Source organism: Furipterus horrens, unplaced genomic scaffold (genome assembly GCF_987537825.1).
Source record: "Furipterus horrens unplaced genomic scaffold, mFurHor1.1.pri manual_scaffold_1, whole genome shotgun sequence".
NCBI classification, from domain to species: Eukaryota; Metazoa; Chordata; class Mammalia; order Chiroptera; family Furipteridae; genus Furipterus; species Furipterus horrens.
The window spans coordinates 66,109,753-66,123,487 of record NW_028327171.1 but is presented as its reverse complement, the minus strand read 5'-3'; the positions used below and the strand labels follow the sequence as shown (position 1 = coordinate 66,123,487).

At 38.4% G+C, this 13,735-nt stretch overlaps 1 protein-coding gene and 1 pseudogene across 1 annotated transcript in view; both read right to left on the bottom strand.

Annotated features, from left to right (window-relative positions):
* The window catches only part of ROBO2 (roundabout guidance receptor 2), a 604,209-nt gene extending 601,255 nt beyond the window's left edge, over positions 1–2,954 (bottom strand). Inside the window, exon 1 of the mRNA XM_090275911.1 lies at positions 2,906–2,954. Within this exon, the coding sequence (XP_090132037.1) occupies positions 2,906–2,954 (49 nt within the window). The remainder of the gene's footprint in view (positions 1–2,905) is intronic.
* Positions 2,955–12,444: 9,490 nt separating this feature from the next.
* LOC150021256 (G kinase-anchoring protein 1 pseudogene) lies at positions 12,445–13,529 on the bottom strand (annotated as a pseudogene).
* Between the last annotated feature and the right edge of the window lie 206 nt (positions 13,530–13,735).

Here is a 13,735-nt window from a genome sequence, read left to right as displayed (position 1 = left end):
TATGTGGGACATAACTGTAATTAAAGAGTCTCATGATGGTTCATATTATTTCCTTGTAAATGACTGTAAAACCATATTCTTATTTAAAAAATAAAAAAAAAAGAAAATCTGAAGAACAAAGGTTAAGCTCAATACATATTCTCCTACCAATGGTAAAGAAAAATATGCATTTGGTTAATTAATCTGTATCAAGTTAGAAAATCTGCATTTACATCCCAAATAGAAAAGTTTGCCTGTAGTTCTCAACTAACTTAATATTTATTCTCTATGGAGTCCTGCAGACACTAGATCCTGAACAATCATAAATAACATTAGCACATACCTTCTACGAGAAGGCAAAAGGCTAGCATTTTTTCATATACCATAAAAATGCACATATAAATAACCCACCAAGCAAATTTCAATGCAAATCTATGTATCATTTGTCACTGAATAAAATTAATTTTTATGTCTAGCAACCAGGATAGTCAGTTTATCTTTGAAATGGTACAAGCCTCTCTAAATTTGAAATTCATGGACAGAATGAGTACACACTTCTTAGAAGGATAATAAGTAAAGGGAACTCATAGAATCCTGGAAGAGTAAGAAGGCTTAGAGAGCCTACCAAGCAACTCCCTTCTTCTATACATGCACACACAATCCCAGTGTGTTGCAGTAGCCTAGAGGGCAGTGTTGCCTACACCCAAAATTTTCAACAGTCCTCATGGAGAGGCTGTCACTACTTCATTCTGGGGTAAACCAAAGGCAAGCCAATGTCAACAGCGTGATTTACATAGGAATGAAGTAAGTGTCCTCAGTGTTCTTTGCTTTTGACATAGTAGGTGCTAAATACAAAAACTGACTTCACATACACACAAAAATTTAATGTTACCTTTTCAATTCCTCAGTCCTAGGCATTTTTTTACTATATTACTATGAATTTTGCTGTATAATTGTGCCCCAGACACAAATCCCCCTCAACTCTTATCATATAAAATTATATCAAAACAAAGGTCCTAGGTGTGTCTCTGGGGAAGAAGGGACAGGGGTGGGGTGGAGTGGGAAACGATGGGGACAGAGAAAGATGGGAGGGAAGCAAGATAGGAGAGAGGGAGGAAGGAAGGAGCGAATGATGTCTTGCTACTGCCGTTCTAGCAAGCTGGTTAATTGCATTTGTTTCATATATCTCCAAACACTCTGGTACATTAATTACATTCTGTAATACCAAGCTCTTCTGATTCCTTGTCACTTCCACTGAGCAATTTAATTGCACTTGTATTCCTCCTAGCTACACAGATTTTTAATTCTGTAGTTTAATATATAGTTTCTACATGTATTTCTGGTATTGAAAAATGTGAATGCATGTCTTATGAGAACAAAGTACCCAAAAAGTTATATCCAAGTCTTTTCATCATAATACTCAAACCCATTTGGAAAAAATATGCAGCATTTTATGAAGATGTAAATGTATTGTAAAGGTAAATGTATCAAAGAAAATGCATGGTGAATTAGATATGATTATAGGCATGGCCATACTATAATTCACAATAACTAATTTCTAAATATCTACTACTTAGAAGTGAAAAAAGGGAGAAGCTGTGTGCCCACATGAATGCCCTGACTTCTGTCGCTGGGAGGCAAAGGTACTCATGTAGTCCATGATTGAAAACAGCCACTTGACACTAGGTAAATTCATCTGTATTGCCTCATGTTTATAGAAAGGCTTCCTTTTTGAGTCCAATACATTGGGTTCTGTGCAGCAGCAGCTGCCAAGAACAAAGTTAGCTCCTACAGGCAGGCAAAAAATAGGCAGTGTCCCAAATAATGAATTCGTCCACAAGGCATATGTTGGAGGAAAGTTTATGTAGCAACAATCAACTATAACGGTTCAAATTTTGAACCAATACACATCTGTACTGGTATTATTCTTTACAAGTACAGTAATTTGAGAAATAAAGTGCTATAATCCCCATATTCAGGAGGGAAGGGAACCAAGCTCTAGTCTCCTTTTTAGACCAATTCTTTTCATTGATGCAAAAATTAAAGTCCCTAGAAGGTTAATACCAACCGTCCTTTTTTGACTTCTTTCTTTGAAGAAACAATAAAGCATGTTAATAATTACTTCCACTTGTCATTTAAAACAGCTTTAAAAAAAAAAAAAAAAGGATTTTGCAATCCTCTCACAAGAAACTGACATCTTACGAAAATATACCAGGAAAACAAAATGAACAAAAGACAGGAGAATCGGAGGCAGAATGCTGGCTGCTTGGCAGACTGACTCAACCTAGAGGGAGACACCCCCAGCACCTGTTTCTGATCCCCATTGTGTATCCCACTGGAGACAGAGCTGCCCCAAGCCCGCCCAGAGCTTATGCTTTCCCCTTCTTGGAGCCTCGCCCAAGTCTTACTTTGGACAGTTTTCTCCCTATGATCTAAATTCTTCATTCTGATTTCACACTAGGAGGGAACTCACCAGCATGAAGGTGATACACACTGATCCCTGAGAGACTCTGTCCCACATTCCTAACTCAATGAACCTTCAGTGGAATATCCATTACCATTTTTCTTTACTTGAATGTCTAAGCCAAAGTTCAGATGCAAGGACACCTAACAAGAGAGCAGGTACCACAGTATTAAACTCGTGCAAGAGATTTCCTTTTTAAGTCTTTTCTAACAAAAGTAAGAGCTCATCATTTATTACCTAACTCCTCATTAATTAAGTAAAAACAACAATAGCTAACTACTAACACGTTCCACTCGCAGCCATTTAGAAACAAAAGACAAACTCTCTCTGCCCCCAAAAGCCTCCATACCTTGCCAAAAGGGACTTATGAATATAATGCCATTTTATTTGAGAACACATCCCACTCAGAAAAAAAAAAAAAGAAATTTAGGGAGGCGGAGGATAAAATCATTTTTAACTTACCATTAACTGGGACATATAAAAATCCACAGAGTAGTAGTTGTGTAAACATCAGCCGACTCATTTTGACATATTAAAAAGGATCCAGATTGTTTAAGAAACCAATCCCAGAGAGCAAAATACAAAAATAAGTATCAAAAGAAGAGGTAGGTCCAAAGTTCAGACTTTTTAAGATGCTAATTAAAGTCACGAAGAGCAAATTGCAAGATTAGAAGGGCTTAGTGGAGATGTCTTCAATGGGGCACATTTAGATCCATCCAAATTAACAGAGGGCACTCAAAGCCTGCTGTATTTCCACACTCTGCTTCCTAAATTCCCACAAATTCAGCCCAGTCGGAGGGGTTATTCAAGTGTGTCTAACCCCTCACTCCTCAGGCTCCATTGCAATCCAAAGCCAAGTTCTTTCTTCAGAAGTCAAGAAGATGACGGGAGAGGAAAAATACCTAATTCCTAGAAAGTGTTCCACAAACTTGCCAGCGCGCTGCCAGAAAAACCAATGGCCTGCCTACTGGTTTTCTCTCCACGGGTCTCCTCGGTAGCAGTTCCACGTCCAGAGTTTCTTCACTTAACTTCCACAATCAGGATGTGTCAAAACGACACTTTGCAGGCGGGCCGACTTGGCGGGCCTCCGCTTTGCAGCCGTGTTGCCTCCCTCCGCCTCTCGGGTTTCCAAAGGGAGGCAAAGGGAAATCCCGACGACTGGGGTGGAGAAGGCGAACTGCTCCGTGGTGGGGCCGCAGGGAGGGAGGGGCAGAGCTGAAGCTGCGGCCACCGCCACTGACCGCCTCGGAGGACTGGGAGCCCGGGCAGCCAGGAAGCCTAGGATCTCAGAGGGAGCGGAGCTGGGCAGAGAGGGAGCGCACGATCCAGCCCCCGGCTTGGGTCCCGCAGCCGGGCGCCCTCTCCAGCCTCCGCCGCTGAGCCGCCGCCGCTGCTCCCCCGGCCCCGCAGCAGAGCGTCCGCCTCCTCCTGCAGCTGCCGGCGGTGGAAGGACTTAGAGGAGGGAAAGCGAGGAGGCGGGAGGGGAGGGGAGAAATGAAAGCTGCTGGGAGTCTGTCCCGGGGAGGGGGGCGGGGGATGAGGGGGTGCGCTGAGCCCTGCACCTCCACACTCCACCCCTCTCCAGTGCGGTGGGGTGGGGGGGGGCGCCAGCCCGCTGGGCAGTGACGAGGAGGGGGTAGGCACGAGAGTCCTAGAGGGACGGAAATTAACAAATTCGGAGCTGAGGCCACCAGTCAACTCCTTCCCCTTCTCGGCACCCCCTCATCCCTCTCCTTCCTGCCTCAGGAGGGATAGGTAGGCTCCAGCCTCCTGCACCTCGCAGCGTCCCTTTTAATGGGCAGGTAATTTTCTCGGTGAGTGATTTCACGGGAGCCCTTCCTAATTATTCATCCCCCCGTCTGCCGGAGATGCACGCGCATTCTGGAAAAGGATCATCTTCCAGGACCCGGGTCACAGCCTCATTACCCGTCAAAATCACACAAATACACTTCGCCTTTTAGCGAAATGAGAAGCTGAGGAGGGAGAAAAAGAAACAAAATATAATCACCTTTCGGAGCGGAAAGGTTGTGTGGGGGTGCTTCCTGTGTCGTTAAAAAGGTACAAGAGAAAAAGGGATCTCTATCCTCCGCCGGCTCGTTTTAGCCAAGATCTATGGCCCCCTGACGAGTCCCCAGGGGCGGGGAGGGAAGGGGTGGCATCTCCTCTTCTGTTACTCAGTTGCCTTATGACCCTCAAAGAAGAGTTGGACGCGGATTACAGGATGTAAGGGAGTTGAGCTGAAGACGCTTAAGATGGGAGAAGGAATCCGAGAGCTTGGGGGTAGGGGGTACCCGAAGCCCTGACCCTCCAGAGTGAGGAGGGTACCTCTTGAAAGGACAATCGGAAAACCCAGAATGGGGAAAGCTGAAAACCCAACTGAGCTAATAAAAAATAAATGAAATACAGACCAGATTCCAGTCCAAAAATGACAAGACCCGGAAAATTAAGGCAAAACCCACCAAGTGTGCCATTTAGGAGAGGGGATGATTAAGGAAGGGCATTTTGGATCAAAGGGATGCCAGAGTCTGCGGTGCCGCCGGTGTGGCCGGTGTGACCATGCCCACGTGTGATCACAGGCTCGCTGGTAGCTGTTTGATGCTTGTTCTGGTGATTAGAAGGCGGGTTGTAGGAACTCACGCAGGTCCAGGAGCTGAGCTAAATGCTGGATGGTGAGTCTTTAGTTCCCCCTACTGGAAAGTATTGGGATAGGTTCTCTCCGTTTGATGAGGCCATTTGAGGCTGTTGGAGGAGGAGCCTTTTGTTTGGTGGATACATTTTGCTGTTGCCACTTAATTTAGCTCTCCCTTGCCTATTGTGTACCTGATCTGTGTTTCAAAAAATGGTCAGCTACACTCAAGCAATTAGAAGAGTTCTTACGCTACCTCAGCGTGATTGAATATTATGGTAATGAAACAGTCCTACAAAAGAATAAAACAAGCCACTCTTCTTGTGAAGCATTAAGAGTAATTTCAGAACACCTTTGATTTACAATATTTAGTTGTAAAAAAAAAAAAAGTGCATTAATGTGCTGAAGTTAAATCACTTGAATTTTAACAGCAATAATTCTGAATGTATTATTGTTTCATCACTGAAAAAAAAACCGACTAGTTTACAGGCTTTATTTTTTACTTCAAAGGGCCAAGTTTAAGTTAATACCATGGTCTTAGAAAATCCCAAAATTCAATGGATTAAAATTTTTCTTATCTATCTTTAATACTGGAAAATAATTGACAATTCTTTAAAGCTTTAATTTTAAGCTTTCAGGCTAGGATTAAATTCAAGGATTACAAAATCTACCTTATTCCTTTAATAATGTAGCACCACCACCCTAATTTCTCCAATTTCCTTATAGGTGTGCAATAAAATTATTCGGAAAATAATCTCGCTTATAAAATAATGCAGAAATTAACAAATTGTATAGACTTAAAACTCTCTAATTTTTTCCATCACCATTTATCTCCCTTGTACCATCTTCCACTTCCACCCACCACCACCCCCCCACCCCCCGCCACTACAATGATCACACTGTTGTCCTGGTCCATGAGTTCTGGGTTTTTTGGGGGGAGGTGGTTTTGTTTGTTTGTTTTTCATTTCTGCTCAATCCTTCCACCCCCCCCGCCCCACTTTTCCCCCTCCCCACCACAGCCCCTCTCCATCTGTCAGCCTGCTCCATATCTATGAGTCTGTCTCTAAACCTTTAATTTTAAGATAGATCTCAGAAAGGAAGGAGTTGGAACATTTCACCTGGGAGAGATTTTTCATGATTTTTCATTTATGGGGCAAAAGATAGGTGCAATTTTATATTTGTTAGATTCACCATCTATAGAACCTTTCCTTAAGTGATCTAAAAAATCACTCAGGGTCTCTGGTTCGATTCCGTTAGGGCACATGCCTGGGTTGCAGGCCAGGGCCAGGGTTGGGGGCGTGCTAGAGTCAACCACACACTGATGTTTCTCTCATACTGCGATGTTTCTCTCCCTTTCTTTCTCCCTCCCTTCCCGTTTCTCTGAAAATAAATAAAGTCTTTAAAAAACAATAAAAAACTTTTTAAAAGTCACTCAGGGAGAGAAAGGGTTATTTTGTGCGGGAAGGAGGGGCAATAGGTTGGAGGAGAACGACCTACCAAATGTTGTTGTCCTAGGGCAGAAAAATGCTGCCTCTTATCTCACACAAAGTTGTTCTTGTGTAGAGTATGACAACTGACTTCATACAGAGTAAAAGTTTATTGAAGAGACAGCTTTTTGTTATTCTATTTACTTGGCATTTTGGACCAAGCATCACCATTTTGCATTCATGATTATTTTCACCAATGAAAAGTAACAAAGTACACCACTGACTTCAGCCTGGTGCCACCTTTCACCCATGCATTACCTGCATTATGCAATAATATCTATAACAAAGATATTTAGAGGCTATGTTCTCTGAATTTCTTGAAGATAAGATCAGAAATTATGTTTAAAAATAATATTTTACATGCCTAATTGGATATGAAATGTGACCAAGGAAAACTGATGATTTCATAAGAATCTCATACCAAGAGATGATATTAAGGTTATGACCAAAATTCTCACACTAAGTCAGCAACAGTAACAGTAATAGTGAGTCAATGGGAATACAAGAAGGACATTAAGTACAAGGGACACAAAGATACCACCTTCGGTGAGATTTGATAAGATCTGTATAGAGAAACATGTATTTTTTAACAAAATTGAAGACACCTTTAGTGAACATTATTTATAGAAGAAATGGATTTCTCACTCTAAGTTTTTCTTAGAGAAAAATATTTAATGCCTGAACATTCTGGTAGAAGTTGAAAATTCAACTTTAGCAATTATGGGGGAAATGGAGTCAGGCTCTGTCACCAGGATGTTCGGGCATGAGCAACTTAAAGACAATAATTAGACTCACATGCGCAGAGCACTCGCCGTTATATAACCATTGATGTTACATTTTGGAAGGCAGCTGGCTTTGTCTATGCATAGCATATAGGAGGGGCGGGACCCCCGCTAGTGGGAGCAAGCAAGCACAAACACTGAGTGTCCCAGTACCCAAAATAAAGGCATGTCAGAAATCCCCTTGATTCCGCGTCTTTTCTTCTGGCTGCTCAAGTCCAGATTGAACCTGCCAGGCCTTGAGTATTTGCAGAACAGCAGAACAGCAGTGTTTTATCTTAAATATATATATATTTTTTTGGTTTTTATTAAGACAAGAAGCCATAAGTGGCTTAGAACAGCCTCACCACCACCAAATCAGAAGGTTTAAGAAATGGAAAATTAAATGGGCATTTGGCTATATCTTTCAAAATATAAATTGTTTTGTCTTCCTTAAGCTGCTGAATAGAGAAATGTACATGGAAATCTAAGTTCTTTTTATGTAAAACTTGGAAATATATATTTTAATATATTTAAAGACAAGTGTGTGGAAGGGACTATAATTAATTCTAATTTGGGTAGGTGATCAAATGGCCTTCTTTGTGATTGTAGTTCTGAGTTGGCATTCCTGAAGAACCATGAAATACTCATCTGCAGACAACCTTCACAATATATGATATAAAATATTAACTATTTCTTTTCCAAATCATCTCCCCAAAGATGTGTTATAAAATGGAAAGCCCCAGTCCATCATTTTTGCTCTTTTCAACATGCCAACATGCTGTGATTATAATTGCAAAGTGGTGTACATTGGCAAATCAAGTATTTGATCCATGATCATTTTAATATCTACTCCCAGGTGGTGAGCACTTGCTATGTGTCTGAAATCGTTCTGGTTTTTAAAATTCATTATGTTATTTCATTCCTATAAAAGCCTTATGTGGTTGATAGTATTTCCGTTATATAGATTAGAAAACTGAAGGTTAGATATCGAACTGCAGTTAATAAAAGGTGCAATCTTCCTTTGAACCCAAATACATATATGTAATTTGTGCTCCAAAATGTCAGGCTATCTTCCACCTTGTAGAAATACTGTTAACACTTTGTTAAATCACTTTGATTGATCAATTTAAGAAAAATCCCGAAAGACCAAAATATACAGAAATACGTGTTCCTTTTTTGTTTTCAAAATTGACAAATTGACAAATATTTTCAAAACCAAAATATCAACATTTATTATCTGTTCAGTTTGAATCTTCCTGTATGAGATTGTCTTACCATACTACACAGAAAAACCATATGTAGACAAAATGTATAGGTTATTAGCTACAAAAGGATGCAGGGCAATTAAAATAAGTAAAGCTTTAAAAATCTGGATCAGAGGAGAATGACTCATTTGCTCATAGGTGTTCCTTTTGTAAATTACACTCCATCTTGTCCCAACAATGATTTGAGGGAACCAAGATTAATTGCATATTGTTCTTCTGAAATATGTTCTAAGTATCTGATTTTAATCAATTCATTTCCAAGTATTCATTAATACTTCTCTCTATGTAATAAGTGTGCCTATAAATGCCTCTACCTCTGCTTAGCACTTTTGGTATATTACATGGAATTATTAAAATGTTTCATTTAGAGATCTGAGATTTAAGTAGACCAAAATGTAGCAACTTGTCACAAAAATAAAGTGTTTTCTGCCAAATTCCATCACTGGTCATCAAAAAAAAGGATTATTCTTTCTTAAAATTAGTTTGGGAAATCATTTTCTAACTTGATGGAAAAGTTTCAAGGTTAACACCGCTTTTTGATGAATCAAAAACTACAATAAGTAATAATATTCAGGCATAGTTTTTCTAAGTGGATATGCCTTAAAACTTAGAATTAAAAAAAAAAAAAAAAAAACACCTAAAGGCAGCTCAGAGTTCATTGATCAGATTTTTATCTTCATCAGTATTCATTCTGAGAATGTCCATTCCTTGATCTCTCCATCTTATTAATGAAGGAAACCTCAACTTCTGACATAGTTAAGAAGTGGCTCTTTGGTAGAGAAGCTACCCTCTCATCTAGGCTAAGAAAGTGTTTTTAAAAAATAAACAAAGTGGTCAATCTCACAAAAATACAGATTATCTATAAGTGTCATTCTATCCATGACAGGTTAGGCTTCATATGTGTGTTTGGTCTTTTTCTGCCCATTATTTCATTATCTCTTTTTAAAGCTTTAATGTTCTTATTTTAGTACATAGTCTAATTTCAGTGATAGTAAATAACACACTTTTTGCTACTTTTACAACATAATTCTTGAACCCAAGAAAACCCTTTGATTCTTCTCCAAACTATTCCAAGTCCATGTACCCCAATCCGGGCTTTGTATAATAGAATTTTAGCAACACATCATGTCAACTAATCCTAATAGGAAGATTTTTAAAAATCCAAAACAGAACTTTTGTTGTTATTAAAAGTCGGGATTGTCAAGATTCAGGAGAATGTTCATTATATCTATAGGTCCCAGATTTTTTTAATTTATAGGCTCCCTGAGTTACTTTTGAACAAATTAAAAAGGAGTTGCTTATTCCCACTTACAATAATACCATGGAATTAATCCAAGGGCACATGTAATCCAATTGAACTGCCTGTGTTCTATCATACAGAAGAACTAATTTGCTTGGGAGCAGATGCCAGTTTTATTCCAATATCCAAATGATCTTATTTATGCCTGATAAAATAACTTCTGACTGCTTGTGGAGTACTTGAAGTCATTTTACAACAAATACTACCTTTTTAGCTGTTACATACCAGCAGGTTGTCTAGGTAACATAATTTTGCTTTGAAATGAGAAATATAAATGCACATTCTCTACATTAAGTAATAAAAATAATATATGGAAGAAATCAGCATGGTTCAAGTTAATAGACAAACCTGTAAATGAAAAAATAATATAACTTATAAAATACTTCATATCAAAATATTTCAATTTGGATAATAAGTCTTTCTCTCATGCAGTTTCTACTTATTTATCTTTTAGTTAGCAAAAAGGAATACAGGAATAAATGGTTTTTATTATCTGGGAAATTTTGCCTTTTTCATTATATGTTAATACTAATGTAAAGAATCAAGAGACCAAATAGTTAAGATTGAAAAACTCCAGTGCAGTTTTTGATTATTTGACACAAATTGTATAGTCCCTCTATTTCATTTATTGGCTTGTTTATATTTTTAATATATTTTCTTTCTTTTAGTGACTTGTTCCTTATACTCAGTAGGAATATGATGTAAACACCCTTACATTTCATCTAATATAAGATATATTGAGCATCTAAATTAATTTATAGTTTTTAGCAATGAGTGAAAAGTTTCGCCAAATCTCTGTCATTGAAGTTCTCATTTTCCTAAGACTACTCATTTGTAATTTTTTTCCTTTAGCAATTTGGCAACATGAGTGTTTGAGGCACTGATTGATATAGATGCAATCAATGAAAACTATGTAGCACGATAAGCATTGAGGGATTTTTTATTTTTTATCTTGCCTCTACAGCTGACCTAAGTCCAGGTTATTGCCTATTATTTTGTTTCTCCCTTCCTCTCTTCTCACCGAACACACACATCAAGAGACATTATAATTCAAAGGTGTAGGAACATTTACACGGGTTCTGGTGAGGTATCTTCCAGCCTTCATTCTGAATCGTGTTTAAATTATCAAAATGAGATGAAAACTCATTTTAAAGAGTTTTCATGGATGTTCATGATATTATTAAGTAAACCATTCATTTGTCATCAGGAAAATTTTAGTCTTTTCCAAACTAACTGGGAAGTAGCATTTCTACTTCATTACTGCCGCCCAAAGAAGGGATAATGAATGAGTGACTCATGGGGAAATTATGGAGCATACTCGTTAAGAGCTACAGCTCTGGGTCAAGTAGATCTGGATTCTAATCTTGGTTCTACCACTCATCGTGTGATCAAAGCAATTGCCTCAACCATAAACCAAATAGTGCCTGCTCAGAAGTGTTTTTTGGATGATACATTTAAAGAACTTTGCATACTGCAAATTTTAATTGGTTTCCAACACTTGGGTGGTTGGGGTGTACCAATGAATCTCCACCATGATGACAGAGACAAGCTATATATTAACCTAGAATCTTTTTTTTTTTTTTTTTCTTCTCTGTTTCCACAAAGAGCTCAGCCAAACTTCCCAGCCTTCCCTGTGTTAGATTAGATCATGTTGAATACTGGCCAATGAAATGCAGGCACTTAGGTCTGGGCTCTAAGAGACCTCCCACATCATCCCTGTGCTCTGACTGTTCTGTCATTCATTGGAAAGCTAACACGTGTAGAAAACACCAAGCCACCAGATAGAATAAAAGAGTCCCAGAATGAGCATGTGAGCAGATTATCTCACTCTCTCCCAAATGCCTTAGACTGTGAGTTAAACAATAAATAACTTATAATGTGTTAAATTATAGAAGTCTTAGTATTTTTTTGTTTTAGCACTTAGCCTTTCCTGACAAATATAATCAGTTACTTTGAATATTGCCTAAGGTTTAAATGGAAATGTTATTTCTTCACAGGACATTAATCCATGATTATTATAATAATACCTCACTTTTAAAAACAATTATTATGTGGAAAGCACTGCAATGAAATTTTTATATTAATGGTCTTAATTATCATAAGGCACATGACGCTAGCATTATTTTTAACCCCATAACTCAGAGTAGTTCATGAAAACTCAAACTGATGACAGAACTTTGGAATTGTCATAATTTGAAGCTGAGACTCAAATTTCATTTCAACAAATGCTATAGTATCACCCAGGATAAGCTAGGTTATTCTACTACATAATTTCTTTAAGGTATTTTTTTTTTTTTAGAGTAAATCAATTTTATTGACTGATGAAAAACTAAAGTGATAAGAGGTATGAATAATAAACAATAATCATTGCATTCTTCTGGAATTTTTTTTCTTCTTTTCACTTTAAGCCAAAAGGACCAAAAATTATAGACTGTTAGTAAGCTAATCATTTTAAGTATTTCAACAAAAACTGCATAGCTTAGCAGTTGCACAGCATTAAATATATACATTTTTGTAAAACCCTGAAAAAAAATAATTTCTTGACCTCAAAGGCCAATGGAATCACCTACACTGGTGGAATTCAGAGTTTCTTTTCCCTCTTCTGCCACACCGGTATTTGGCTAATTCTGCTTGTAATACTTTCACTTTAGATCTTTCTTGTGCTAATGCAGCATGAAGGGAAGTCACCTGTATAGTCAGCTCATTCTTGATACTCTGTGAATTATCAACTTGCAGAAGTATTTCCGCTTTATCTTTCATTTCACCTTCCTGAAGCATTTTCAGTAACTGCATTTCTTGCCTTTACTTCTTTATATTTTGCCTCCCACTGAGTGATCACATTTCTCAGTTTCTGGATTTCAGCATCTTTCCTTTCAAGTTCCAACTTTAGTCTTTCAATTCTTCCATCTTTTAGAACTACTTCCTGGTTGTGTTCATGAGCTGTGCAATGATCTGTTCCATTATATTCTGTACGTTGTTCTCTTTTTTCTCTAATAATAATTTTATGAACATCATCTTCCAGTCTATTGAAGAATCCTCCATCATGTGATAAAGTCTGAGAATAACTCAATTCCTCTGTCTTTTTACTAATGTGATCTTCAGATTGAAAATTTTTTAGTGATACTGTGAGAGGTTTGTCTTTTCCCTGATGATTCTTCCTTTTATCTTTTTTATTCATAACCTTTGACTGAGATGAAGCTTTTTCAGTATTTTCATATTCCTTTTTGTGTTCTTCATATTCGAATTTACTTAGCAACAATGCCTTCTCAAGACCTGCTTCAAACATTTCAGATGTCAGCTGCTCACCTCTTTGTCTCCACTCTTGCCCATTTGCTTCCCGTGAATCCTGTGCTGGGCTTGTTAAAGAAAGTTCAAGTTGAACATTACAAGCAATATGGGAGGACTTCTGGGAATTTTCTTAAAAGCAAGATTCCTGAGCTCATTAGCTTCACTTTGTTGCTGTTTCTTCTTTTTCTTCTTTTCTCTCTCTTTTTCTCATTTGTAGCTGATTTTCTTGTTTGAGACTTTCCAGTATTCCGACCTTTGCCTTTCCCAGGCTCTGAATCAGAGTCACTGCCACCATCCACTTCCAACCGGGCAAAACGAGAAGCAGTAGTGGGAACAGAACTAAGAACTGCTGAGGCCATTGTAAATATTTATCTCTTAAAATTCTTCTGTCAACAATAATTCCTCACTCATGAATGAATGCCAAATTTCACCCACAGGCGGTGAACCGATGCTCCAAACTTATTCTCACGAAGCACGTAGAGAAAGAAATAGGGCTGGGCGAGACCTACTGAAGAAGCAGCTTCAAAACCGGGCCTCCCTGGTCGTAGGCTCCGCCCTCCTCTCC